Raw genomic sequence first — 27,462 nt, 5'->3', positions numbered from 1 at the left:
CCACCATTTAGAGTAACCTAAAACAAAAAGGATTCTAAAATCAGCATAAAAGTATGTTCTCAGTTCATTCCCACTAAGAAGATACCTCTAGCAGTTTAAAATCTTATTTTCTCTGTGGAAATTCGGTGAGATAATCCACGAGAAGCAAAAAATAATGTAGAATTTGCCATTCATAATTGAAAATAAGGCACTGAAAAGGACAGAAATGCTTTTCCTGTTGTGCAACAGAGCAGCTGGCTTAACCGAGTCAACAGGGAAACTTACTCCACATAGTAGCTGCCGTAGATGGGGTCGTCTATCTTCTCCCAGCCATAGGGTAGCTCTGAGAACACAGGCGAGGGAAATGAAGTCAGTTTATGCTGAGCGCAGGAGAAGGCAGACACTGAAGCACCGCGGCGACACAACATGCATCTCGAGGCTCACAGCTACACACTCCCACGGCGCTCCTTTAACTGACAGACGACACGTCGACATGCGGCGGCCGCTTCGTCGTGGTGACACGGATCCCAGACAACGCGACGGAAAGCAGGAAGGAAGATCCAAATCAGCAAACACCTCGCATCCCTCCTTGTGTCCTCTAGCGTCTTCCTTTCGTCACGTGCACAAATCCTTTCACGATATCGCCTCCTTTTTGTTTCACCCACTCAGTTACGTCTTGGAAGGCGATTCTTGGTTCCCTCCTTACTTCAACCAGTTCTCTGTTGATTTAGGTCTCTCCTCTCCCCATCCTGAAAGATCTGGGTCATGCTCTGCTAAACATCCTGTACTCGATGACCTTTTAGCATTCAGCTTTCAGTAAGACATCAATTAAACAAGGTGAGAGGCCTCGCTTTGCTGGACAGACCCACCTGAAAAATGTCATTTTCAGGGAAATCTCCAGAAGCAAAGCTTGTAGCAAGGAAACAAAAGTCAAAGAATGAACGAGGGGTGTGTGCGGATGAGATTTGATTTATATCAAACGGTGTTGTTGGTAGGTGGGGAAGAGAATTTAAGAAAAGTGCAAACACCTCTAAAGAATACTAAAACTAATGGCAACACCTCAAGGGGCATCCAAACATCTACACCTATGAGTCGGATTCTTATCTGAACTACATTTACAATATCAATGAAGTTGAGAAAGTAGAAGTTAAATATATCGGTATATATACAGGTTTGTGATGGTGATCAATCATCCGGGTGGCGTGGAAGGGATGCGTGCCAGAATAACGCCTGCTCTGCTTTACAGCTGGCTCCAGCCATCAGCGCCGCAGGATCACTGAGGCAAGAGATCTCAGATGAATTCAAATATCAAACCACCTTAACCCCCCCCCCCCCCCCAGCCTGTCCACGAGCCACCTTAAATGTCAGCCTAACTCATCGACAAGTCACTTGCCCTCCCCCTATAGTGAAAGAGAGACAGTTTCCATGGAAACCACCAGTGGAAGTCTTTTTTTTTTTTTCCCCTCGCCTGAGCTGAGGTCTCTGTCTTGTCTCTATTTCTACAACGACTACGAGAGAGCATGTGTGTGTGTGTGTGTGTGTGTTTATACGCTTCCTCGGGTCTATATTTGTCGTGTGGCTGAGCCGTGTTTGCGTGTCTGTACGAGTGAACTGGTTATCCGCTCCGACGCTAAACCAAACGCCTCATGGGGTGAGCGCCGGCGGCCTCCTTATGTGTTCAGGTCCTTGTTTGTGCGTATCTGTATTGCTGTCTCTCTTGACATGAAGTCTAATTGTGTTTCCTCTGCGTCAGATGACTCACCGCCCCGCTCACACACTCCCCGCGCATCCTGCAGCCAAGACGAACGCTCACAGCAAGGAAATGGACCGTCAACCATTTCATTATATTTATATATTTGTCTCTCAACTTGCCCATCAAGGAGTTGATTAACCTTTTAAGTATCAGAAAGTATATAAAAAAAAAAACATGTTCATTTCCGTTTAGCAATAGCCATGCAGTTAGCACTACACAAAGCACAGAACCATAGAATATCATTCATTTCTGGGTCCAGTCGTCATAAACTGATACTAAAACATCAGCTTAAAGCCTAAAGAAAATACATTAAAATATCCCCGGGTCATTACTGAACCGTATCAGCTTTGTGCACGAGTATAAAAGCGTGACACAAATGATCCCGATCCAAACCCGGACGCGATAACAGTGATGTCACTCAGGCGTTACCTTCCATCACTGACTGACAGCAGGTGAATTTACGTCGAGTCTCTCCCGACAGGGCATCCTTCTGCTCACCGTCATCGTCTTCTTTTAACGGGATCATTTATAACATCGAGTTTCTCGCTCCCCTTATCTCCTAATTGTCTCGTGTGGACACTTCAGTGAGAATTCCTGCCTCTACACGAGTTTGAGCGACATCTTTTTGTCCACAGCACTGGGATCACTTTGAAACTGGCATTGGGATTAATTTATATTACATAACAATAGACTTGCCTGACAAAAAGACTGCAGGCGAACCAGATCTGTGGTGACAAGCCTTTGAACTCTCGGAGTCAGCCTCAGCATATAGATAAAATACAATACACACAAAAGATGAACATTTATGCTAAGACATGAACAGAAACATGCTTCTTCTCAAAGTCATAGGAAATAAAGCCTGTGAGTGAGGGGGGGGGGGGTATATGAAATGCCATGGAAAGTGGATAGATGCATAAGGAGGAAGAAAATAAGAGGGAATAAGGAGACAGAAGATGGAAAAGCAGCACTGATGAAAGGATGTCTGAATGTCGGCTTCCTGATTGAGGCGGTGAGAGTCTGGGAACGCCTTCAAGCAGAAGGGCTAAAAGCAGCTCCTCCTCTTCCCGCTGCTCCCGCCCAACATTTATTGTTAATTCACACTGACTGCAGAATATGAAACACATGGGTACATTCATGTTTCATTTTTCAAAAACTACACGACCATTAATGGCAAAATTGCATTTAAATTGTTATTTGGTGTGCAAAAAGCAGACAGAGCGCATACGAGTAAGCGACGCGATCATTAAAAGACAACAATAACAGCGTCAGTGATCAATATCAGTCTGTCAACCAACGACTTATACTGAAAGAGAACTTTATAAGCCGTTTCTGGAAGGCATCGATTCAACGGAGCTGCATGAGGATACGATGTGTATTCCAGGAGCTTCACAAACGCTACGCTAACGGCCTTTGATTGAAAATCTTCAGCCGGTGGTGATCGCTTTATGCTTTATCGTTATTTAAAGAGTCTAACTTCACACGGTAGATACTCGGCAGACGGAAAGGAAACAGAGGAGGCTGAAGGCAGTGAATAAATATCTTTAACCCTCTCACTAACGCGGCAACCGACTGACTCCACCGAAAGAAACGGCGTGCGATCACAGGTTAAGTGTTTTAATGCGGCCGAGGTTTTGACTTGGACATGAGAAACGTCCTACAGGCAGGGAAGTCTAATCTAGTTTCAAAAGGCTAACTGGCTAATTAAGGTAAATTAAGCACAGAGAAAGTGAAATGATCACATTTCACTCCAAACATCTAGAAAGTAAGGTCGCCTCGTCTACAAGAAGATGGATGGAAGTCCGTCCGGGTCACCTGTTGTCATTGGTCACCTTTGATTGGTCAGGATGTGATGGACCTGACTTCTTCTGTCTAAACTAACATTGCTGTAATGCTATGAATAGAAAAAAATAATGCTGAATGCAGACAAAGAAGGCAAGAGTAGAATATTATTGCAAGAGTAAAAGTCCAAAATGAAAAATCACAGCGTAGTCCACAAACACTCGGGTGTGGGAGCCGAGCTGACATCGGGAGAAAGCGATTTGCTTGTCCGAAATGAAGCTGAAGTACATCGGCCATGTTGGTGAACTGACAGCAGTGCATGTCCATGTGAGCATAGAGGGAGTTTGTGCAGAGCCGAGCAGTGATATTAGAATTCCTGTCACAGTTCGGCCCTTTAGAGAGGGAGGGATGGATGGAGAGAGAAAAGCCATGGAGAGGAGGAAAACCCAAGAGAAATTTGAATAGGGAGAAAGAGCGAGATATGAAGAAGAAGGGGCGCCCTGGGGAGAATGGAAAACAGAACAGGTACCGAATGTCGTGATTTAGATCTTGATTCTTATTCTGATAAATCACATCTCCGCAGAAGGGATGAGAAATTGCCTCGGTTATAAATCTGAACACTCTGGGCCACCGTAGGAACTGCATCGCCTGTGTGGGTACTCTTAGACCCTTAAATATACTTTACGCATATATCACATGCATACCTTGTTTCAAAACTTTGAGATAAAGTTTGGCGACAATCAACAAAACAACAAAGCACTGCAAAGTAAATTAATTGTTTTTTTATCGCAGCACTCTGTGTATCCTTGTCCCGATAGAACTTATTCTTCTGGACCATAGAACACATAAATGAGTCTCAGTCTGACAGACATGCTGGAGGACCGTGAGGAGACGAGCAAGTTAACCGTCTCCTGAAGCCAAGTCCAACACCAAAAGGAAGCATGTGGATGATGTTCAGGTAGAATTCATCAAAAATAAATACATTTAACTGTTTTACAGTTACACAAAAAAAACCTCCACATTCAAAATAATCTAAATAGAATATTTCACTAAATAATAATTATTTTTTTTAATATCACATTATCAAACGACTCCGCTTACAGTTGATGAGCTTCATGAAAAAATATTGAAGGTTTTTTGAGCTACACTGCTTATTAAAAAAAATCTAAAAACTTTATGAACTCGAAAATATTTAGTGTGAAATTAGAAATGTTCTACATAATGTCACAATCTTATTGCAGACATTTGGCGAACAATATTAGATCAAAGAGTTACATGCTTTTCTGCCTATTTTGCAAATAATTACCTACACATAAACAGAAAAAAAAATATTCACGTCTTCTTTGCAGGCGAGTACCACTCCTAAACCAATGGCATCGCTATCAAGGAGGGCAAACGCAGGACAGACAAGATATTTAAAGGATGATCCTGATCAAACAAACGGCGTGAACAGATAAACAGGAAGTTCAGACTGACCGTCTTCCCTGCATTCCTCTGGAGGCTTTGCTTTCTTAGCCAGCCGGGGATCCAGCCATGACGTAGTTTTGGTGTTGTGACTGGATGAAAAGAAAAAGAAATGCAAATGAAGACAATGAGCAGGGGGGGGAAGAGGAAAACCAAAAACAAAGAGTCTGACGGACACGAAAAGAGACCAAATGAGTACAAAGTAACACTAATGACCTGTGTGTGGGCTAAAGTAAGTGACCATTAATACACTAATTAGCGCTCCGTCGCTAAGTAGCAAGAGTGAGAAGATGTTTCCATTGGTGTGAGCTTGTGTGTCTGATTAGCAGAACATCAATTATTCAACTCAGACACACGGAAAACACGCCCTAAAATACACGTGCAGTAGAAAGTATTCAACTTTGTTTTCGTTATGTGAAATATTTAAACCATGAAACAGATCAAGACTGTTTTTACAGTAAAAACTCTCCACATTTATTGAAAGTCGCCCCCCCCCCCCCTCTCACTCAATGAAGTAGACCTCCCCCTTCTCAGTGTAGGCCATCTCCCAGTTGTCCGGCAAAGGGCCCAGTTCCTCCTCATCGACATCGGGAACTTTTGCCGGGGATTCTGAGAGAGATTTCGGGGCCTCCTCTTCTTCGGTGGGGGGTTCTGTAGAGGCTGGGGCCTGGATGGATGCTTCAGCAGCGACCTCCCCGGAGGCGTCTGTGCTCTTGTCCTCATGTTCACTAGACTCTGTGGAGTGCACACAAAGTTATTCTCACATACACACACGTGCAGGCCCTACACAACATGCCATGCACGATGAGTCAGAGTCGAGCCACCGCAAAGCCAGAGCCCCCAGGAGAGAGAGAGGGGGGGGAGCGAGAGAGAAAGACGGGTTTGAGGATGATGAGCGGAAGGAGAAAACAAAATGGAGATGTCAGAAATGGAAAAACAGACGGGACTTTAGGGGCTAGAAACTGAGACAGAACTACAAGGAAAGGTTTTCAGAGCGAGGGGAAAAGTTTCTGGATGTACACACGAGGAATGCCAAAGAATGCTCTATTCCTGTTGGGACCTGCAACAAATCAATAATGAATAATAAAGCAATACTGTCCACAAGCAGTTGTTTTCATGTAAACAGCCAACAAGTGAGCAGAACAGCTGAACTGCAGAGATCAATCGATTTATTAACGGCGCAAACACAAAAGGGAATAGGCACAAGACAAAAACACAATGCAGACCAAAAAGACAAATGAGAGAAGGAGGGGAAGGCAGAAGGGACATCAGCGCAGAGACAAAGAGAAAAGCAAAAGAGGTCAGAAGGAAGTGGAAGATAGAGGGGAGTGTTGGGGTATTATTAGACACAAGGACAAAGGCCAGTGGCAGGAGATCAAAGACCGAACAAGGGAGGACAGGGAGACGGGAGCCGAGTCCAAAATGATCGTCCAGACAACGACAATCCTGCTACACAAGGTAAGCATGCAAACAAAGTCTGTTAATGTGTGCAATGACTGGTCAGAGGAAACCGGGCTGGACTAATGGAGGGCAGAGGATGAAAAGGAAAGGCAACAAGTGACTCATTTATTATTTACAGTTTTACTCAATCATACCAACGAGCCAGCGTTCACACGCCTTCTCCTCGTATAAACTTTCATCAATTCGGTCACAAGTCGATAGAAAATGTGGCCGGAAACATGAAAACAGGAAACATCAGCACCTGGCGTGATGGCCACCCCGTTGCCGTTGACAACCGGGCTCTCCTCTTCCTCTTCCTCGGGTGGTTCCAGGCTGGCACGTTGCTCCATGTTGCTGACTGACTGGTTCCTCTTCCTCTTGCCCTGGGCACTGGGCCGGGCTCCGGGCAGCAGGGCCTCGCTTACATTCAGCGGAGGTGCTGCGGGTGACGGCTCCGCTGGAGGCTTCGGTGTGCCGTAGAAGTTATCTGATGGTAAAGAAGCAGAGCGTGATTTAGCAGCAGAGGTTATCCCTCACGGGTTTAGATGACCGCCGGTCGGACCTGGTGGGGTGGAGATATTCAGAATGAAGGGAAACGGACTAAAAAAGGGGGAAAAGATAATAATAGTAGACTTTCAGAACTCTCGATTTTTAATAATCCAGATTAATAACATGCTGTAGATCATTGACAAAACCTTAATGGAGATGAAAGTTTCCTAAACATCTCAAACACATCCTCTATCTTCGGTTTGACTGTAAAGATTTTCTGATTTATTTTCATACAATTGACTCCATTTTTATTTGAAGTTCAAGACGCTCACTGCCAGGGCAATATGGCTAGTGACTTAATATTGATGGCGAGTGAGAGGCAAAGATGTCCCATTTCATAATCCCTCAGACTGGGGACGAGTGGGCTTCACAAAGGAAGAAGCACAGAGTGAAGCGGGGGGGCAATGGGAGGAGAAGAGCGAGAAGAGAGAAGGAAGATCAGCAGTAAAGAGGCCTCATCCCAGCAGGAAACGCCGTGACCGTCAACGCTTCCTGCTTCCACACAGGTTTACCACATGGTGACAAAACACACACAACGCAAATGCACACACACAAAAGTGTGTATGTTGCATAGGCGGAGAGAGAGCCCACCTGTGAACCCTTAAAACCAACCTAAAGGGATGCTTTAAAAAGCCCAAGGAGATACGCCTCTGGTTCTAAGAACACGACCCCCCCCCCCTGCAGACATCATGGCTTCATGTGCCGTTGTGACTCATCTCACATCAGCACACCCTGAAGCTCTTATGTGCAGCAACCCTTTCAGCACACCAAGCACAAGCATGACCTAAAAAGGAAATGCCTAACGATACAGCATTTCTCATTTCGGCCTCGTTTCAGGTGCAATCCAGTTCGAGTTAGAGCACCTCCAGCTGACAACCGCCCCATTGTTCCCATGTTTGCTTCCCAAGCAGCTTCCACCGTCTTTCACATACAACATATGTGATCCCAGAACTCACCTTCATAGGTTCCACTCTCTAGAAGGGCTCCACTTTGCTCCAGTTCCATAAAACGTTCAACACTCACGAAGTTGTAGTCCACCCCTGGCACCTCCCCCTCCTTAGGCTGTCTGGTCGTACCTGGACGGAGACGGAGACATGGGGAGTGAAAGAAACGGAGAGAGGCAAAGGTCATCAGGGGCAAATGGGACTCTTGAGAAGAAAGGGCAGGAAGGCAGAGACAGAAAAGGAAGGAAGGTAGATTCGAGGCTACAGATTGAATCAGGGGAAGTGGGAGGGGAAAGGGAATGGAACAAAAAGGCTGACTGAGGCGTCATCACATGTGGAGCCAAATCCATTCACACGACTGTGTATTAAAGACAGTGAGATACGAACAAGAGCAGGGGAAGCTTGTTCAGACAGCAAACTGCCACCCTTTAGTCCCCGCAAGCTAATCGGGTGCCGTTTTAGGAATAAAGGAAATCAATATTGAGCTTTTACCAAGCGTAACTCAACCCTCCTTGCACGGCGCGTAATATTGTGCCGGCTGGATTATTGTTGAAACAGCAGGAATGCAGAGGCAACACATTAGCGTGGAGCAATCAGAGCCTTCCTACGTCAACGCTGAAGAGATCTCCATCAGTGCTGCAGGGGAGGGGGGGGGGGCTTCGACTTTAATGAGCTGCTGTGTTTGTGTCTTCATTGATCATGCCTGGGAACAGTTACTTCCTGGGTGTCCACCGAGCTGTTCACACGGCTCGCACGGTAAACAGATCGGCCACTCTGCCGATGTGGACTGATTGATAAGCGCAGAATTGATAAGCCATCCTGACAAATTTTGGGCAAAGCCACCTCCTTCCAAATAAAGTGTTTTAAACTTTTTTCTCATTTCTTTAAACCTATTTGCAAAGGCAGCAAGTACTGCATGCACATTTGTACTTAGTGAACATGTGATGTACCACAAGTGCAGGGAAGTATAAAGTGTGATTGTACTTCATTCAGCCTCACAGAGCTCCACAGCGCTACACGATCCTGGCGATCCTCTTATAGCCACCTCCTCCCTGCCAGTGTGAAGACGCATCACCGATCCACACAAGGGGGCTCAGAGCATGATCTAAACTGCATGTTAGACAAAAGATCCATCAAATGTGTAGTGCTACTCTGAATACTGCAGCCAGCCAGCCAGGCAGCCAGCCAGCCAGGCAGCGCCGGTCCCTTCCTCTGGGTAAAGCTATTGATCTATAGGATCAGGATGAAATTATTCTGCTGCCCACACCAGAGTAGGCAGAGCCTGCTGGAATGCTGATGAACTGCCAATGCTTTTCTCCCACAGCTTCCTTCACTGGCAAACCAGCAGAGCAGCGAGAGAGAGCGAGAGGGAGCATCTGATCTGGGAATATTGATCCGCTATGTGGCCTAGAGATAGATAGATGGTCCAACTCCTTATTTCCGGCTTCCCTTTCGCATATTTCTTCTCAGAGCCTCCCGGCACATGATCCATTTTCCCTTCCATGTTCTCCGGTGTTCCTTAGGTTCTACCCTCCCCTTAGAACGCCCGCTAAACAAAGGTGTATTAAAACAAACACTGGACCCAGAAAAATCCTACCGGCCTCTCGTCATACAGCTCTAAGATTTTATATATATTTATATATAAATATAACTCCTGTGAAAACAGCGCTTTAAGAATTAGCTAGACAAAGCAAGCCTCACAGGTAAACAAAACCAACACAAAAAGAAACTTCTGGCATCCGTGCTTCCCCTGATGGATCCGTGTTCTTGGTAATAAAGGAAAAAAGATGGCTACGAGCCAAACATGGTCTTTGCTTTGCAATCAGCCGGTGCAGCCCAAACTCGGAGGCAACGCCGGAGCATGAGCACAAAAGAGCTTTACAGCTTAAATGACTTAAATGTATGAAAGCACAGGGAAGCTTTGGAGTTGCCACTTCAGTTGGGAAGGTAGTCTCTGCATCAAACCGTGACAGCTGAGCTCTGCAGAGTATTTTCATATGGGGGGGGGGGGGGGGGGGACATTACACAGAAACATAACAAGGAAATTCCATTTGGAGGAAAAGCTAAAATAGCGTATAGACTGAAATAACTCGGTTGGGTGTCGGAAGATAAGAGGACAAAAGACCTCTGCCAAATAATGGAGCGTTGGAAGAGTGGCGAGTAGTGAAAAACAGAAAGAGGAGAGGAGGAGGAAGAGGAGAGGAGAGGAGAGGAGGAAGAAGAGGAGAGGAGAGGAGGAGGAAGAGGAGAGGAGAGGAGGAAGAACTCCATCGATCGAGCTCACTGCATTCACAGCAGCCTACGAGCGAGTTGGAGAATCTGGACGTATATTCATACGCATATTTATGTAATTAGAAAGGGAGTCAGCAAGAGGGCGGGGGGGGGGCTAAAAATAGACTATCGACAGAGTGATGATCATAAAGGGCAGGGGAAAGTAGTCAAATGATACAGATTCAGCGCGAGGATGAATGGGAGTGGGCGGGGGGGGGGGGGGGGGCCGAGCTTGTGTTTCATATCAAGAGCTGATACTTCAAAGTGCAGACTCAGAACTAGAACGTCATCGTCTCCTCAGAGGACACTGAGAATCCTAATCCCACCTGAGCGTGTTTGTCTCATCCATCACGCCGACGGGGGCCAACGGGGGCCGCCGTGGACGTTAGAGGGACTTTGTTACACAGACAGCGATAACACGAAAGCTAACGGCGACTAAAAATATTCTCTGGAAGGTGAACAGCGTGAATATCTTTTTAAAAAACAAATCTGCCGAAGCGCAAAAAAAAAAAAAATAGAAACAGACGAAAGCGTCTCTGACTTTACTGTCCTCCATCCGTTTGTCCGTCCATCAGTCCCTCCATTTTGACCATACGACTTTTGATGCTGTCCGTCGTCACTATTGCCCCGCCGTCTCCTTTAATGCCCCCCCCCCGTCTTTTGCCTCGCTTACAATCTGTCTCACACTTTCATCGTCTCTTTCATTCTCACTGGTCGCCGTGAATTGTGATAGTAGGTTTTAAGAAAAGATTTGATGGAACACGCACACACACACACACACACACACACACACACACACACACGGGTGGCTGGTGCCACAACAACACGTCAGTGCGTAGCGATGCAGCCTTTCTATGGTAACAAACCACAGAAGAGACGCGAGTGTTTTGCCTTTTTACGCGTCAGACTCGTGCACGTAACCGAAAGCCCTTCGCTCCTTGATTCCTTGCTCTTCATCAACGACCGTCTCCTCTTCTCATTTGTTTAAGCTGACAGTGTGAGGACTGAGAGACTTGAACATCACCTCTCAGTGTAAATCACTCTGGGGACAAGAGGATGTTCTTCCCACACACATTCAGGCGAGCTCCAGTCAGCAGTCGCGTTTCGGGTGCAGGTTCCAGACACTCCCTTCCAGTATCCTCATTACCATGAGCTTCAAAGCTTTAAGTGCCGACTGAAAAACGACGGAGGGCCTGTCAGAGACAACATCTGGTCATCTGGGCAGCTCCTTGAATCTTGTCTCACGTGCCAGCGTAGAAAGATAGAAGCTCCGTTTGTCTCCCGCTGCAGGTTTCATCTAGATCTGTTACTGACAGGAACGATAAGGATCCTCTTGAAGTCTCATGTCTGCACCATTGACCTTAACCCTAAAGACCCGACCCAGGGGGAATGGTGAGTTTGGATCTGTCCCACAGCAACAAAATCTTCCTGGCAGCTCCTTGAAAACTCAGAAATTAACATCTTTCTTCTTTGCTAAAAAACGCTCCACAAAAAAAGGACATGTTGTGATTTTATAGGAGGTTTTACGCAAGATTATTTCTTGGCTAAAACCTGAGAATGTGTTGCCAGGCAACCAGCAGACTCTCCAGGAGGGCCTCGTATATTTTTCCAATGTCTGCCTGGCAGCCATTAAGGTACGTTCAGTCAGGACCGCTGTAGTTCACCCACCGTGCGCGTGTGTGTGTGTGTGTGTGTGTGTGTGTACAGTAAAGGTTTCACAAACACAGGGCTAAGCACTTCCTGTTAAGCACTTCCTGATCACACTGATCACCTCGTGGCTGTACGAGGTGAAGAGGAGGATGAACGGATCAAACGAAGAACGCAACAGTTGAGATGACATCTGTCCGGAGCTTAACACGGAAACCGCTTTGCAAACACGAGTATTTCATTAGTCACATTCAATATTTGCTATTTTCATTCCACAACATTGATATCATTCCATGACGGCTTCTTTCATCTGTGGAACAACATTAATCCAACGTGCCAATCAGACTGCAGGGAGCACAGAAGTACATCAAAGCATGTCAGCCAGCCTTTTAACAAGAACAAGCCGGCAGGCAAATCAGGCCTTAAAGGAGCGAGGGGGGGGGGGGGCATCTAGCACTTTCATTATTTAGAAGCCCAGCCTACAAAACCAAAAAAGATAATCAGCACAAATAGCTAAAGAAACACACGTGTGTGCATGTAAATTATTAATCACAGTGCTTTTAGCCACACACAGATCCTATCCATCCATCCATCCATCCATCCATCCATCCTTCTATGGACTTGTTCAGGATACAGGTCAGATTTTTTGCTCGACCATATGAGGTTATGTTGACGGTTCGTATTCATAATTACAGACGCGCTCTAAACAGTTCCGGAGTTCTTTGTTACTGAATAAAATAAGAATCAAAAAACACACAGCCTCATTAGTTTCAGCTCACGGCTCCTCTTCCTCTCCCATCATCACTCAAAATACCAAGTCGGTGTTAAGTTCCCCTAATATCCATGTTAGTACTAGAATCATGATACAGACATCCATAAACAGCTTTTAACCAAGTCATAACGCAATCCAGATAAATAACCACGACAACAACAACAACAGAAATCCAGACTATTATCGGTTAGAGACTTTGGAACACATTGGATGTACACACATCACATATTCTTCTTCAGCCATTCTAATCAAACACAGATGGCCGTGGGAGAATTGGAAGCTCGCTGCGGCGACACGTTGGCTTTCCGAGGAACTCGACGGAGCCGATTGTTCACTTGGAGGTGTTGATTCTGCTGCCGTGCAGTTTCCACCTTTTTAAAAGCGTAATGAATCGCGCCTAACGTTGCAGCAGCAGCACATTGGCAGCCGGGCGGTCTGAGCCATTAGGCCGTACGACCGGCAACGCACTAATGAGCGTGCGAAAAGCTTCCAACGGCGGACGCACACTCCCCGAGCACGATGACAGTGCCCCGGTGAGACGCTGCTGAATCTTCATCATCATCATCATAAGGCATCTTCATTCCCGTCGCCGTCCACCGGCTCCATCGCCATCCGACCCTCGTGGTCGCCTCCCGAGGAGGATTCCCCGCCTGCGGCCCGGAAGCTACGGCGCAGCAACACGTCCAGAGGGGCAACAGGAAGTGGCAGAAGCAGCGCGAGCGGAGAAACGTGCCGCTCACTGCTCAACCTATTTATAGAGCCTCTGCTGATGTTTCTGAGTGGAGTGAAGCGGAGCAGACGGCCCTCTGGGGGAATAACTTATGAGGTGCCCCCCCCCCGCGTGTCGCTCTACCACCATTCAGCACACGTCCGTCCTTCTACTCCCCGTGTCTCTGCTCATCCCTTCATCAACTGTCCTCTGCTCTCTTCGTCCCTTCCCATCTCTCTCACGCTGAGCTCACTCTCTCGTCCACCTTTCCTCCTCTCTTTCCCCCCACATCCATCATCTTCACTCCCCCCTCTGTTTACCCCCCCCCCCCCACCATTCCATTTCTCGCCCATATATTTTCCCTATCTTCTCATTTTCTTTAGCCCACTTACGTGAAGGAGGCACTCGCGGTGTCCGTATGCGGAGCACCAACAGCTGCTGCTCTGGCAAAAGATGCATTTTCTGAAGTGGTCACGTGAAGCCCCGTAAATGAAATGAGAAGATCTCGTCTTGGACCATCAAGTCGGGACAGTTTCATCAAACGTTTCAACCAACTGTGACGCCCGCCGGAGGTTTCTGTTCCTCACATCCTCCTACTTAACTTTGATCTCTCGTTTATTTTCTGCTACTACTATAACCAGGGGTAATCAATGAGGAGAAGCACTCAGTAGACTGTGTGGCCGAATACCCTTTCTAATTCATTGTATTTCACGCTGGACAGTTCTCTCTGCTGTAATTCGCCTAATTTGCGTCTTGTATATTCCACTAAACACATTTAGCGACAACCGAGTTATTTTCACATCAGGCTGCAATTTGTGTTCGCCCTGATCCCCGTGTGTCCGCAGAGCGGCGGCCTGCCGAGTGTGTGTGAAATACAAACACAGCAGACATCCTGGAGACTAAAGCACCGCATACCTCTGCAAAGTCCTTTTAATTAAATAGTGTTATATACCCAAACCGTAACCTTTCTGAAAATATGTTGAGTAATTTATGAATAATTCATAAAAATGCTGAAAAGGTCCCTGAAATCCGAGCTTTGTCTGAGCTCACATGCCCAAACCAGCCATCAGGTGTCAGTAAAATCCGTCCAGTATTTATTGTGTCATTTGTCAAACACACAAAGAAACGAGCAAAATAAGTTCCTTAATATCAGAAAACATTTGTCATTCATTGAATTCTTTTCTGGGGAGGGAAATGCTGATCTTGGAGTCAAGTTATGTAACAGGATGCAAAAATTGATGTCAACATGTGAGCCACCAAGCTGCGCGCGCACACACACACACACACACAGTGTGACAACACGCACTGATGCAGAGTGGCGTCTGCTTCTCAACTTGACAGATTGGAACTGACAGCACGGTCAGAGCTGCAGACATGGAAGAAAAACACACAAAAAAGGCTCCAAACCACAACAACAAGGACGCTGGTTTTTAGCTGTCGGATGTTTTAGCTGTCGGATGCTGCGCCACTTTGATGGTTGAACAACGTCGGCTTCTCAAAGCACCATAAAGTCAGGAAGAGAATCTATTTGAAGCACGCTCACCAAAAACAAATGAAATCTAGTCAGCGAGTCAATCTCTGTAAGACCACACGCATTTAAACGTCACTGAGACGTGTGGCTCATGATTTAAAGAGGTACCGTATATGCATACATCTACACTGCATCAGCTTTGTTAAGCGACAACATTGCTGCTCATCCTTCCATCCTTTGGCTTAGACAGGATCGAAGCATTTGAGGACCTGCAGTGTTGAACCCCAGCCAACCCCCCCCCCCCACCCCCCATCACCACAGTCAACACCCTGTCACTCCACGCCGCCGTCACGCAGCCGACAGGCTGAGAAAGGTAGCGGAGGAGAGGGAGGCAAAGGAGGACGGCGAGCCAGCTGGAGTTCAAATGGAAAGACAATGTGATGGAGCGAGGTGGCGACCAAAACAAATGAAAGAGAGGCATGAGAGAGAGAGAGAGAGAGAGAGAGAGAGAGAGAGAGAGAGGGAGGATGAAGAGCTGTGCAGCTGTGGGAGCATATTAAACAACCACGTCTGTGTCAGCAGCTCAGAGGACATGGAGAAGCTCCAGCGCTGGTCTCTCCTGGCTGTCTGCTGACACACAACTCACCTACCCAGGTGGAATGTCTGCGGTTATTATCAAAGGGTGCCCCCCCCCCCCCACCCCCGACAAACATCGAATCACAGATCCAGAGCCTGCAGAGCTGAGCATCAGAGCAGCGTCCGTCTCCAGAGACGCCGATTCATGAGCTGCTCGGTGTGTTTTCATAGCAGTCGGCTCTGCTGGGGCGACGACGCCCCTCGATGGCCATCATGACAATGGAACCATCCCCCGACAGGCGCCGGTACCGTTAGCACAGTGTTAGCGCCCCGCGGCACCTGTGAGACGATTCGTGCGTCCAGCCTGTGGACGCGGAGACAACACGCATCGTCCCGATAGAGATGTGTCATCGCCCTGCGTGTGTCGTGCATGTCTAGCATGTGCTGAAGGGGGCAGGGCGGCAAGGCAATGCAAGAGGCTGGTTGCCGTGGAAACCTCAGGCTGAGCTCAGCAGCCGGACGATTAAGAGAAAAGAAACAGCGATAGAAGGCAAGAAAGAAAGAAAGAAAGGGATGGAAAAATATGGGGGGCACTGTCCTGTGGGGGGGGGGGGAATGTAGAAAAATAATTAAATAGACCGAGGATGGAGGGGGATGCCTAACAAGCTTAGAAAGAGGAAGAGACAATGAAAGACAATTACTGACACAGAGATCACAAAGGAGTGATAGAGAGACTGAGGAAGAGGAGGGGAGAGGGGGGGCGAAGCGACCTGGACTCACAGGGAATGGTGCGGAGGTAGAGGTTGTCTCTGATGATCTGCTGGTGGTCGTGGTCCACTGAGCCCTTAGAGAAGCGCAGGTTGAGGTAGTGCCGCAAGTCTTTATCAACAACCCCCCCTGAAAGAGACAGAGACGATGGCATGATCTCATCTGATGACCCAACGAAGTCTCGCTGTGACATTTGGTTGGAATGGCATCCAAAATCGTCTCGTTTTTATTTTGCTTCAGGATAATAAAGATTGAAAGAAAAACCTTTCAGTCCACATTCAAGCAGACTCTCCAGCCAGACAGAGCAAACTTGCATAAACCAGGTTTGGTAATGAAGGTCTCACACCGAAACCTAAACCTAAATCTAAATCTAGACCTAAACCTAAACCTAAACCTAAATCTGTCTCTGCTTCCTTCACGCTGCTTGTTAAGTTACTAAACTGAAACACCGTAAAACAAATGACAAAGGAGAACAAGGACAGACGACTAAACACGGGCCGACAACCCCCCCCCCCCCCCCCCCGGAGAAGAGGAGGAGAACTTCTCCACACAACATTCTGCATCACGTCAAGTAGTGGAAGTGTTCAGGTTACATTCCGTGTCTTTCTAAATGAACAACATGTCTTCTCACTCCTCGAGTGACCTCCTGCCAAACCGAGTCGACAGCAGCAGGTCTGCCGTTTGGGATTAACGCAAGACTCACTCTTCAGAGGGACACGCAGAGGGACATGCAGGGGGACACGCAGAGGGACACGCAGGGGGACACGCAGGGGGACACGCAGGGGGACACGCAGGGGGACATGCAGAGGGACACGCAGGGGGGCACGCAGAGGGACAACACACAGAGGGACACGCAGAGGGACACGCAGAGGGACACGCAGAGGGACACGCAGAGGGACACGCAGGGGGACATGCAGAGGGACACGCAGGGGGGCACGCAGAGGGACACGCAGAGGGACATGCAGAGGGACAACACACAGAGGGACACGCAGAGGGACACGCAGAGGGACACGCAGGGGGACATGCAGAGGGACACGCAGGGGGACACGCAGAGGGACACGCAGAGGGACACGCAGAGGGACACGCAGAGGGACGCAGAGCGTACGCTGCTGACACGGTGACGCCGGTTCTGCAACGATCACCATGTCGGACTCGGGATTCTACCGACGCCTTTCAAACCGGCACCGTTTGCAATCAGAAACGGAGAAGAGAGCGAGACGGAAAACAAAGGAACGCGTGAAGACAGTCTGAGGACTGTTTTACACATCAGGTGAGTAACCTGGAACAGGCCGCTGATGCACTGATGCACACACACGCACACGCACACACACACGCACACACACGCACGTCATCAAGACAGATGAAGCGACAGACGTGATGAAGAGGAAGGCAGCGCAGACCAGACACCCCAGCAGCAGCGCTCGTCCTCAAGTGCAGATCCACAAACCGCCCGTCCTCCCAGACGTCCTCCCAGACGTCCTCCCAGACGTCCTCTAGCCCTGGAAGCGACCGCCATACATTTCCTGCTGCCTCCGTTAAAGCTCACTGTCCTTTCTCCCGCTTCGGCTCTTCCATCGAAGCGCCGGCACAGAGTCTGATTCCAGAGAAGACGCCGAGGATGGGGAGGAAGGGCGATGAGGAGGGATGTGGATAGATGGAGGTGGACGCCGAGGAGACGGCGATGTGCTAGCGGGGAGCCGGGCTCCACGCAAGCTACCAGCAGACGGGCTGCAGATCTCCCTCGATCCTGCAGCAGCCTCTACGTGCTGCGGCTGTTACTGCACCGGAGCGCCACGCACGCCTCACGGGGTTAATGCCGCTGCGTGCCCGGCTCCTGACATTCTGTGAGAGTGGGAATAAATGTTTATGTGAGTGTGTGTGTGTGTGTGTGTGTGTGTGTGCGCGCGTGTTCACCCAGATGATTCCCGATGCTGCTCAAATATTTGCCCACCAGATGCTCTCACCGTTTGACCTTGTGTAAACGTCACTGGCTTGAAGTGCTGTGAGAGGCGGCGGTGGCGGCTGGAGCATCATGCTTACGTCATGTTTACAGAAAATAATTAAAAGACGTTCTATATACAAAGCAGAAAAGCCTCATATTTAAGAAACTAATCATCTAAATGTTGCCACTATTTGCTTATTTTATTTGGAGTACTTAGATATTAGTTTTCTAAATGAAAGATATTTTTTACTATTATCAGCTGTGCTTAAAACAGCCAAAGCAAAAGCGCCAAAATAACGATGCTTAATCCGGTCCTCTGACTGCAGCTCGTTTAAAGATTTGCTAACTCTTGTATTTAGCATGCTGTTCTCCTCATATCATGTCGCATTCCACTACTAATATTACACGCCGCTCTCCTCTATCACGGCGGGTTTAACGCATTGCATTATTTGTGCATTTGGGGGACGAGATAGATGCAGAAACCAGCGGGAGCCATTTTGTTTGATTTGGGAAGGCATAATTAGGTCTGACATGCGCTCGTCCCCAGGAGGTAGTGAGAGAAGGGGAACAGAATTTATTCTCTCCCGACCAAGTCTAACTGCTCAACCCTTAAGTACAAACAGCCGCGCAGTCACGCTTCAGTAATGCATGCAGACATGCAAATGAAGGCTCTTATTGTACGTGCACACACAAACTACAGGCACGTGAATATGAAATGAAGCCATGAAGCCGGGATGGAATGAACTTTGGCTGGACAGCTGAAGCAATCCCAGTCAACACATAAACACTCTCTTTGCTTCCCAACCGAAGACGCACCGTTAACAAACACCTGATGGAATCCAAATCAGGCAGACACACACCCTGGTGTGAAGAGAAGAGGACCGTTCCAGCCTCTGGTGCTGCTCAAGAGGTCATGGAGAACCAAACTCTTGGTGATCGATAGTTTGCCCACACTCCTATACAAGAGGTTGCTCAGGCTGCAGGAGTCAGACTCACCATCTCTGAAACACGCTGGAGTCAGACTCAGCACCTCTGAAACACGCAGGAGTCAGACTCAGCATCTCTGAAACACGCAGGAGTCAGACTCAGCATCTCTGAAACACGCTGGAGTCAGACTCAGCATCTCTGAAACACGCTGGAGTCAGACTCAGCACCTCTGAAACACGCAGGAGTCAGACTCACCATCTCTGAAACACGCTGGAGTCAGACTCAGCATCTCTGAAACACGCTGGAGTCAGACTCAGCACCTCTGAAACACGCAGGAGTCAGACTCACCATCTCTGAAACACGCTGGAGTCAGACTCAGCATCTCTGAAACACGCTGGAGTCAGACTCAGCACCTCTGAAACACGCAGGAGTCAGACTCAGCATCTCTGAAACACGCTGGAGTCAGACTCAGCACCTCTGAAACACGCAGGAGTCAAGACTCAGCATCTCTGAAACACGCAGGAGTCAGACTCAGCACCTCTGAAACACGCAGGAGTCAGACTCAGCATCTCTGAAACACGCTGGAGTCAGACTCAGCATCTCTGAAACACGCTGGAGTCAGACTCAGCATCTCTGAAACACGCTGGAGTCAGACTCAGCACCTCTGAAACACGCTGGAGTCAACTCCTTTCTTATTTGGATTGTCTCTACGACTGTTCCCTTCCCCCACCTTAGCTGGTGAGACAGGTGACACTTTGACACGCCATAACAGGAACCTCGCAGGTGTAGTAATGGTTGCTGCACTCCAGGAGGCGCCGCGCTTTAACACGCTGGTTAACTATTCCCGTTACCAGCGTTCCCAACGGAGCAGGATCATCATCACTGTTCCGTCAAAGTAAAATGTCTGCCAGTCGTCAACCAAATAAACGTTTGATGCGGCCGAGCTTCTCTTTATACTGAACAAATACGCTCAAATCCTCCTTTTGTCTTCTTTGTCTCTCTTCATCCACCTCTCCAGCATTCCCTGGACCTGATCGGGGCTACTTGTGTGTGCCGGTCTCAGATCATCCGTGTGTGTGTGTGTGTGTGCTGCAGCCCCAGCCTCATCCGGTCTCAGATCATCTGCGTGTGTGTGTGTGTGTGTGTGTGTGCTGCAGCCCCAGCCTCATCCGGTCTCAGATCATCTGTGTGTGTGTGTGTGTGTGTGTGTGTTAAATGTTTGTGAGAGCGATTTATCTGTGTATGAAGTATCTGTTCCAGTACTCCTAATAGCGTTATTACAGCAGGCAGCAGGTACTATTATTAATAGCAACTGTCTCCTAAAGGTCTTAATATTGATCACTCCTCATCCTCGTCTTCATCGTATTGCTCTATGGCTTTCTCTACGCCATCAAAACCAGAAACATATATTCCTTGTAGCATCAAAATGTTCCCCCGACTCTCCCGGCGTTGCGCCTCCGTGCTTATGAATGTTTTTGTGCATACGGTGGCTCCCGTTTTAAATGTGGCGGCGTGGAGATGTTAGTCACTCCTGATTGGGCTCTGCACCTCAAGCTGCGCTCCTCACGCGCCATGAGCAGCGAGCAGGGTGCATCTTAATGAGTATTAACACAGCAGACTCGCTGGAGCTGCAGGAGAATGGGTGTGTGTGTGGAATGGAACTATCCGTCCTCAAACAGTGGGAGGTTGATAGCGGGGCGGTGAGCGATGGAGCTTTAGAGGCAAAATAAATAAATAAACCCACTGGTTTGAGGGGTCAATAAACTGAGGGGTTAAAACCAGCAGGCAAAATAATAATAATAATAATAGTGGCACAGAGAAGGCCGCCCTCTAAGCATCGTAATGCTCCATTGGCCTGCTTTGGTCTGATAGCCTGTCTGTAGCCCCCCCCCCCCCCCCCCCTCGTACCACTAAATCCAAAGCTGAATGAATTCAATTTAGCTCAGCTCTTCTGCCTGATTGCTCCTTTCTTTTTTCCCATTGAATGCTGGGATGAACTTTGTGAATGTTGCACACAGCCGGGACATGCAGGCAGAGATAAAGGCCAGAATTCATATCTTAACAAGTCAGGTCGAAAAGATGATCTTCATTTTGTTCTGTCAAATGCAATGCATTGTTCCAGAACAATGAAACGTTGTTAACTAAATATGTTAACATGCAGTATCTGGATCTGGAAACACCAACAAAGAAGGTGCAAAGAAATAGCATCTTTTTATATGGGTAGATTTGGATCTAAATTCTATATCAGAACTTTTTGGCATTCTTAAATACACAGAATCTCTTGGAATGACTGAATCTGCTTAATGTTTTACCTTCGTGACAGTTGGTGGAAGCGATAAGCAAACAAACTCAGAATCGGTCGTTCCATTTGGGACACAAACATGTTGGTCGTACCAGACGCAATATTTCCCCTCCATCTAATCAATGCTTTTATAAAAAGAATGCAGCGTGATTGATTCCCAATGGGCTGAGAATGATGTTCTTCAGGACTAACTGATTGGGCCGCTGCCGCCCTCTACTGCTAGGAACTGTGAACTGCAGACATTAAATGCTACTGAATGCACATCAGCTGAGATTCCTGTCTGCCTCAGCATTGATCAGGCCAACAGACCGATTCGATTCAGTGCTCGTCATAAAAGGTACGAGAAACTCAAATGAAATAATATACCATTTATTTTCTCACAAAATAAACCAAACAAATGTTGGTATATTGATAAAGAGAATGTGAGAAGCTCCACACAGTTAAAGGCATTAATATGTTACTCGTATTCCTCGTGACGGTGATATTATCCTGCGTATGTGCATGGGCTCTAATCCAAGATATTCAGCACAGGAATGCTGCTGAGCCTCCGTCGGCTGTCAGAACATTGTTGGTTTCCTTCCATCAGCTCCAGTGCAGCAGCTGGACCAGCCACTGACACCATCTTTCATAATCCTCCTCAATCAGATCCGGAGCCCACAGAAAAGACGCCAGATTAGCGATGCTGGCTAATCTACCCCGTGTCAATGACAATCCGCTTCCCTCCATGCTGCCATGCCTGAATACGGTTCCGCTGGACTGGCATCGTTTCAGAAGAGACCAGCACTATTGTTACACACACCATTAGCTACAGTTACGTTAGACCTAATGTGTAATTGTGTTTTGTCTGTGTGTGCGGTGTGCGCCCTCCCTGGTTGTACATCTATATGTAACGCAGATTATGTGTTGATTCTCAACACGATTGGTTTGATCACCCCTGTCTGATTTATTTTGGGTTGTCCTGAATCTGACAAAATTATAGTGGAGGAAATGACTTCTGTAAGAATATCATGGCAGGGGAAGTGTGAGTTACGACTTTTCAGCGTATTTCTGTCTAACTTGGAGACCGGGAAAAGACGTGTTGTCGTGTTGAGATCCAGAACATCTGGATTTGGGAGGTCGCTTCAAAAGTCTTGTTAAAAGGGCTGATGGAATACTGGTGCGCGTGATTCTGTCGCAACGTCTGATAGAGATAGTTTTTACAAACGTTTCTGTTTCAACATCTGAAATGTCTCTGTGCCATCTTTTTTAAATTGTATTTTGTGTTTTCTAAGATTTTCAAAATGTTCACACTATATTTGAATAAATTATACAAAGCATCAGAAGTTTTTTGCAAAGTATTTGTAAGTAAAATATTACGGCCAATAGTATACACAGGTGTGCGATATCACTGCACTGATCTGTTCGCTAAAAAACTAAACATCTGAACCGATTAAACAAGCTCTACTCCTCTCAGCTGCTTGAACACCAGGAGATTTGAGCCTTTTTAAATGACATTTTTAGACAAAGCAGAAAATAGACACACAAAAAAAATAGAACTGGCAAAAGGGATGTGATATTAAATACAAACCAATAGATGAACGAGAACACATGGACATGAAAAATAGAATAAAGGGGCAGCTGTACAGAACTGCTACCAGACGTGTGTTCTGTGTTTGATAGACTTCACACACACACACACACACACACACACACACACACACACACACACACACACACTCATAAAGGGAGTTTGCAGCTCAGCCGAATGAGCTGATTTTAATGGAAACATCCTACTTCTAATATGTGGCCTGCTTTTGCCCACATTATATCATACAGTCATATCACCATGGTAATCCATCACTGTGCTGTGCACTTCAATCAGGTGCTGATCACAGGGCCTGACAGCCAATCACACGCCGCTATTCCAAAAACAAGGCCAGGAGCTCAGACATTTCACACGGTGGCTATGAAGCTGCATCTTATTGTCACTTAACTGCGTTGGTAAACCCGTTTTCAATCACGTCCCGTGCTACATGTAGCATTAGCACTCAGCGTGTCCAGAGCGAGGACAATTACATTGACCCAATTCACTTAACTGGACTGTTTGCTCATTGGCTGGCTGGGCTAGAATTTGATCTTCTGAGTTCCAGCATCTTCTAGTCAGCGGAGGTCAGCCATCTTCCAGGATTTAGCATTAGCCTTCACAGAGAGGGGATTAAAAAGTTCTCCCTCTCAGATGGGAGACAAATGTGAGCTATAAATAAAAGACATCGATCGTTTATAAAAAAGTCTTTCTGAAATCAAACACAATTTTCAGTACTTAATCTGCCTCTCGTATTAATTTAAACTGCATTGTAGTTCTCCTACGACACACCTGGCATGGCCAGTTTGGTTGTGCATGGTGCCTCCTGGCCTGATAGAAGCTGACTGAGCTCCACTCAGATCATAAAGGGAAGCCAACGTTGTTTTTCACCGTGTTGGCCCCATAAACCCGAGTGGATGAAATGTCCCGGGGTATTTATTCTCCCCGTCCCGGGGTATTTATTCTCCCCGTCCCTCTCTGAAGGGAAAATGCATTTGCAACATGAAAAACCAACAAGCAGCGACATTTCTGACGAAGGTAGGGACAACAGTAGTTCATATATTCTGTTTATTCTTCAGCCTGGAATGATGTCCCTGATATCATCCAAAAATAGCTGCCATTAATATTATTTATATCTCTGTATTTGTGCCACAGCTATTTATGCCAATTAAAGACAGCTGAAACGGGAGCTGGGTTATTCAGAGGCTGATGCTTATTTCATTCTAATAAATCGATCTCAAATGTTCCGTTTTTTCCCCCTCTTTCCCCAAATTTGGGTAGAAACAGGAAACAATATATAAAAGCCATTCTAAAATTGAGCTTTATTTGCTCCCTATGAAATAATGCTTGTATTTCGTGGGGTAAACTGAAACCTTTAGCCGTCGTTGGATTCATTGTTGTGCTTCATGACACACAAAAACCAAGTAGAAAGGGAAGCATTATAAAAACAGTCATTTATATTCTAAAGACAAGCCTGTCAGAGAATCAGAGAAAACATCAGCGATTGAACCTGCCCCCCCCCCCCCCCCCTTCTCCTTTTCTCACTTGCACACACACTCATATTCGCACTTCCCTCCTCTCCATACTGTTTTAGCACCTCTTGGCGGTGATGATCTTTGTGGTGCTTTTGTAAATCTGCTTTGCTAATCCGAACAGCCGGCTGCCGTCACTCCTGCTTGGTGGTGATGGTGAGAAGAACATGGAGGAGAGATCCCGGAAGAGCGAAGAGGGAGACTCACCTGGACCCGTTTACGTTTAGTCGAAGGCTGAGAACCTTCACAGCCGGACGGGAGGTCAGATGATCGCACGCAGATGGACAGAGCCAACGACTCGTATGCAAAACAAACGCTGAGCGTTTCTACCTGACTGGAAACACTCCTAAACACGTTTGCATCGGCAGTCAGGCGCGGTTTGTGCGTCTGTGGCCTCTGATCACGCTGCTTCTGGATGATTCCCCAGCAGGCCGAGGGCATATCAGCAACGGTCTGCAAGCACAAGGCCATGAACACGCTCCCATCTCCACTGAATGGAAGTCAAACAGCAAAACGGCAGCGAGGAAGCAGGAAATGGAGGTCGCTACGCAGCGAAGGGGACAACACGCCGAGCGCCGAAGGACGTTCTCGGCTCAGACGGAGCAGACTCAGCTGGAGAGCAGCACGAGACGGGGGAGTTCAATAAACAGGCGGGTAAGAGGAGGCAGAAAATAGTCCCGTTTAATCGGCGTTTGACCCTCATCCGGAGGCCTGAGCTCAGCAGTCAGAACCCGATAATCCATCACAGACACAACCCAACGCGGCGAAGACCAATCCTTCCGGAGCGATGTCCAGAAAACACAAAACACACAGTTCATTTCTGCTTCTACTCATTGCCGAGGTACGAGCCGCTGTAATGCTCGTTGGAAGCCTCGGAGGAGGTTCTCTGCTGTTCCTTCGGTCCAGGGTTCTAGTCCTACACAGGGTTCTAGTCCTACACAGGGTTCTAGTCCTACACAGGGTCTAGTCCTACACAGGGTTCTAGTCCTACACAGGGTTCTAGTCCTACACAGGGTCTAGTCCTACACAGGTTCTAGTCCTACACAGGTTCTAGTCCTACACAGGGTCCTAGTCCTACACAGGGTTCTAGTCCTACACAGGGTTCTAGTCCTACAGACACCCAGAAGCAGGTCACTCAGTAGGTTGACCTGACAAGCCTGGAGCATCAGAGGCCGGAGGAATTACACAAAACTGCACCAAGAAATGAAACAGAAATAAAAAATGGACTCGCCTAGCCAGGTTCTGATAGTTGTACAGGTATCAGGTAAGATTAAACCAGATTAAACCAGATTAACCAGGATAAATCTGCTTTATTTGGTAAACTGACTTCTTGGAGCAGCAGTGCGTAGTAATCACGCCAACGTGTGCGTGTGCGCGCGCGCGCGCGTGAAGTATGTCCCTCTGCCATTCACTCCACAGCAGCAGTAAAAGCACATTTCACGCACGACGCGGGGCCTGGCTGCTGAAACCCGCAGGCTGTGGCGTGACGCCGAAACGGACACGCCCCCTCCGGGTCGTGGTACCGACCCGCGGATGAGTTACGATCACTCTGGTCCCGTTTCAGCGAGACGCGAACCGAACCGAACCGAACCGAACCACGCGGCGTCCCGCGTGTCTAGACTGACAGATGAAAGCACAAATAACATCTGGATCAGCCCCCCCCCGGTCCCCGGTCCCCGGTCCCCGGTCCTACCTTGCCGGACACACTTGAGCCGCACCGGGTCCTTGCAGTGCCGGATCACGGCCAGCACGTCCCGGCTGGTGAGCCCCGCCACCGGCATGTTGTTCACCTCGAGCAGCAGCTCGGCGGGGGCCAGCCGGCCGCTCTGGATCTGCTTCCCCGGCTTCACCTCGCCGAGGTGGGGGAACTGGCCGCGCTCCGCGCCCCCCCGCAGCTCGAACGCCAGCTCGGCGTCCTTCCCACGCGTGATCACCGCTTCGTGGACTTTGCTCGTCCAGTGGTTCTTCTTCTTCAGGCTCTTCGACATGTTGAGGGCGAGTCACGCACCGTGCGTGGAAACGCGTCAGCGCGCCCGCGGCTCCATCACCGCCCGTGCACGCCGCGCGCAGTATCCGCCACGCGAGCCGCGGACTCGGGCAGAGGCTGCAGCACAGCACGGCGCGTAAAGAGAGAGGGAGAGACAGGGAGAGAGAGATAGAGACACTGCTGGATGACCCGGATGTGAAGCCTGGAGGAGAATGGTTCTGGTTCTGGTTCGGCGTCAGAGGATGGAGAGGAGGGGACGTAAACACGAGAGAGAGGCGCGTCACTCCCACTCCCACTCGGGCCAGTGGCGCGCCAGACCCGCCGTGATGACGAACGATCCCCGGTTTGCGTTACAATCCAAGCACGGAGCGGAACCAGCAACCGCGTCACGCATTTTAAGAAAAAGGTTTTTTGTGCTAAGACATTTGGTGACGTTGTTATTGGGGGGGGGGGGGGGGGGGGGGGGGGGGTCAGTGCCATTTTCCCTTCTTTGAATATTAATGAGCTGCAGAACTGTCTGTTTTGAAACAGAAAGAGAAATGTCTGCTTGAAACTTACAACTTATTGATGCCAAAAATAATCAGGTCCTACAGTCGCACCCGCAGCGCTACCCACAGCGCCACCACCAGTCTAAACATCAGTGCCTGCAGCAGGATCAAACTCACCTTTAATCCTCGATGCAATCCCAGAATGGATCACCTTCCTGCAGGACCTCTGCTGCGTGAGGGGTCAGGAAATAGTCCACTGACTTTTAGATTGCTCCTCTTTGCGTCGTTGTCACGGTGACACAAATCCAAGTCCAACCAGAAAATGGCGAATCCTTTTGTTGCCATTACTTTTTAATGGCTTTCTAAAGTGGTTGAAGTAAAGTCTCATTCAATATTCATCACATAGAGGCGGCCCTTCTTGCGTTTCAGGACACGCGTGCGGCTTCGTAACGCGAGTATCCTCCCTCCATTGCTTCACACAAGCCTTTCTGTGAACCGGCAACCAGTAAATAATGCACGGAGCCCAGTCGGTGCCCTTTGAGGGTCATAGGTCATATCCTAACTACACGCTACTCAGAAAACTGGCTGGATTAAGAGATTA

General features: G+C 48.0%; 1 protein-coding gene across 1 annotated transcript in view; it reads right to left on the bottom strand.

Moving 5' to 3' along the window:
• The window catches only part of magi2b (membrane associated guanylate kinase, WW and PDZ domain containing 2b), a 40,452-nt gene extending 14,078 nt beyond the window's left edge, over positions 1-26,374 (bottom strand). Inside the window, exons 1-7 of the mRNA XM_068739840.1 lie at positions 26,080-26,374; positions 16,135-16,251; positions 7,921-8,040; positions 6,678-6,902; positions 5,482-5,710; positions 4,988-5,067; positions 265-322 (exon numbers count right to left, since the gene is read on the bottom strand). Coding sequence (XP_068595941.1) covers positions 265-322; positions 4,988-5,067; positions 5,482-5,710; positions 6,678-6,902; positions 7,921-8,040; positions 16,135-16,251; positions 26,080-26,374 — 1,124 coding nt within the window. The remainder of the gene's footprint in view (positions 1-264; positions 323-4,987; positions 5,068-5,481; positions 5,711-6,677; positions 6,903-7,920; positions 8,041-16,134; positions 16,252-26,079) is intronic.
• Positions 26,375-27,462: the final 1,088 nt, after the last annotated feature.

Source organism: Brachionichthys hirsutus, chromosome 5 (assembly GCF_040956055.1).
Source record: "Brachionichthys hirsutus isolate HB-005 chromosome 5, CSIRO-AGI_Bhir_v1, whole genome shotgun sequence".
In the NCBI taxonomy this organism is placed as follows: Eukaryota; Metazoa; Chordata; class Actinopteri; order Lophiiformes; family Brachionichthyidae; genus Brachionichthys; species Brachionichthys hirsutus.
This window is presented reverse-complemented; position numbering and strand designations above follow the sequence as displayed.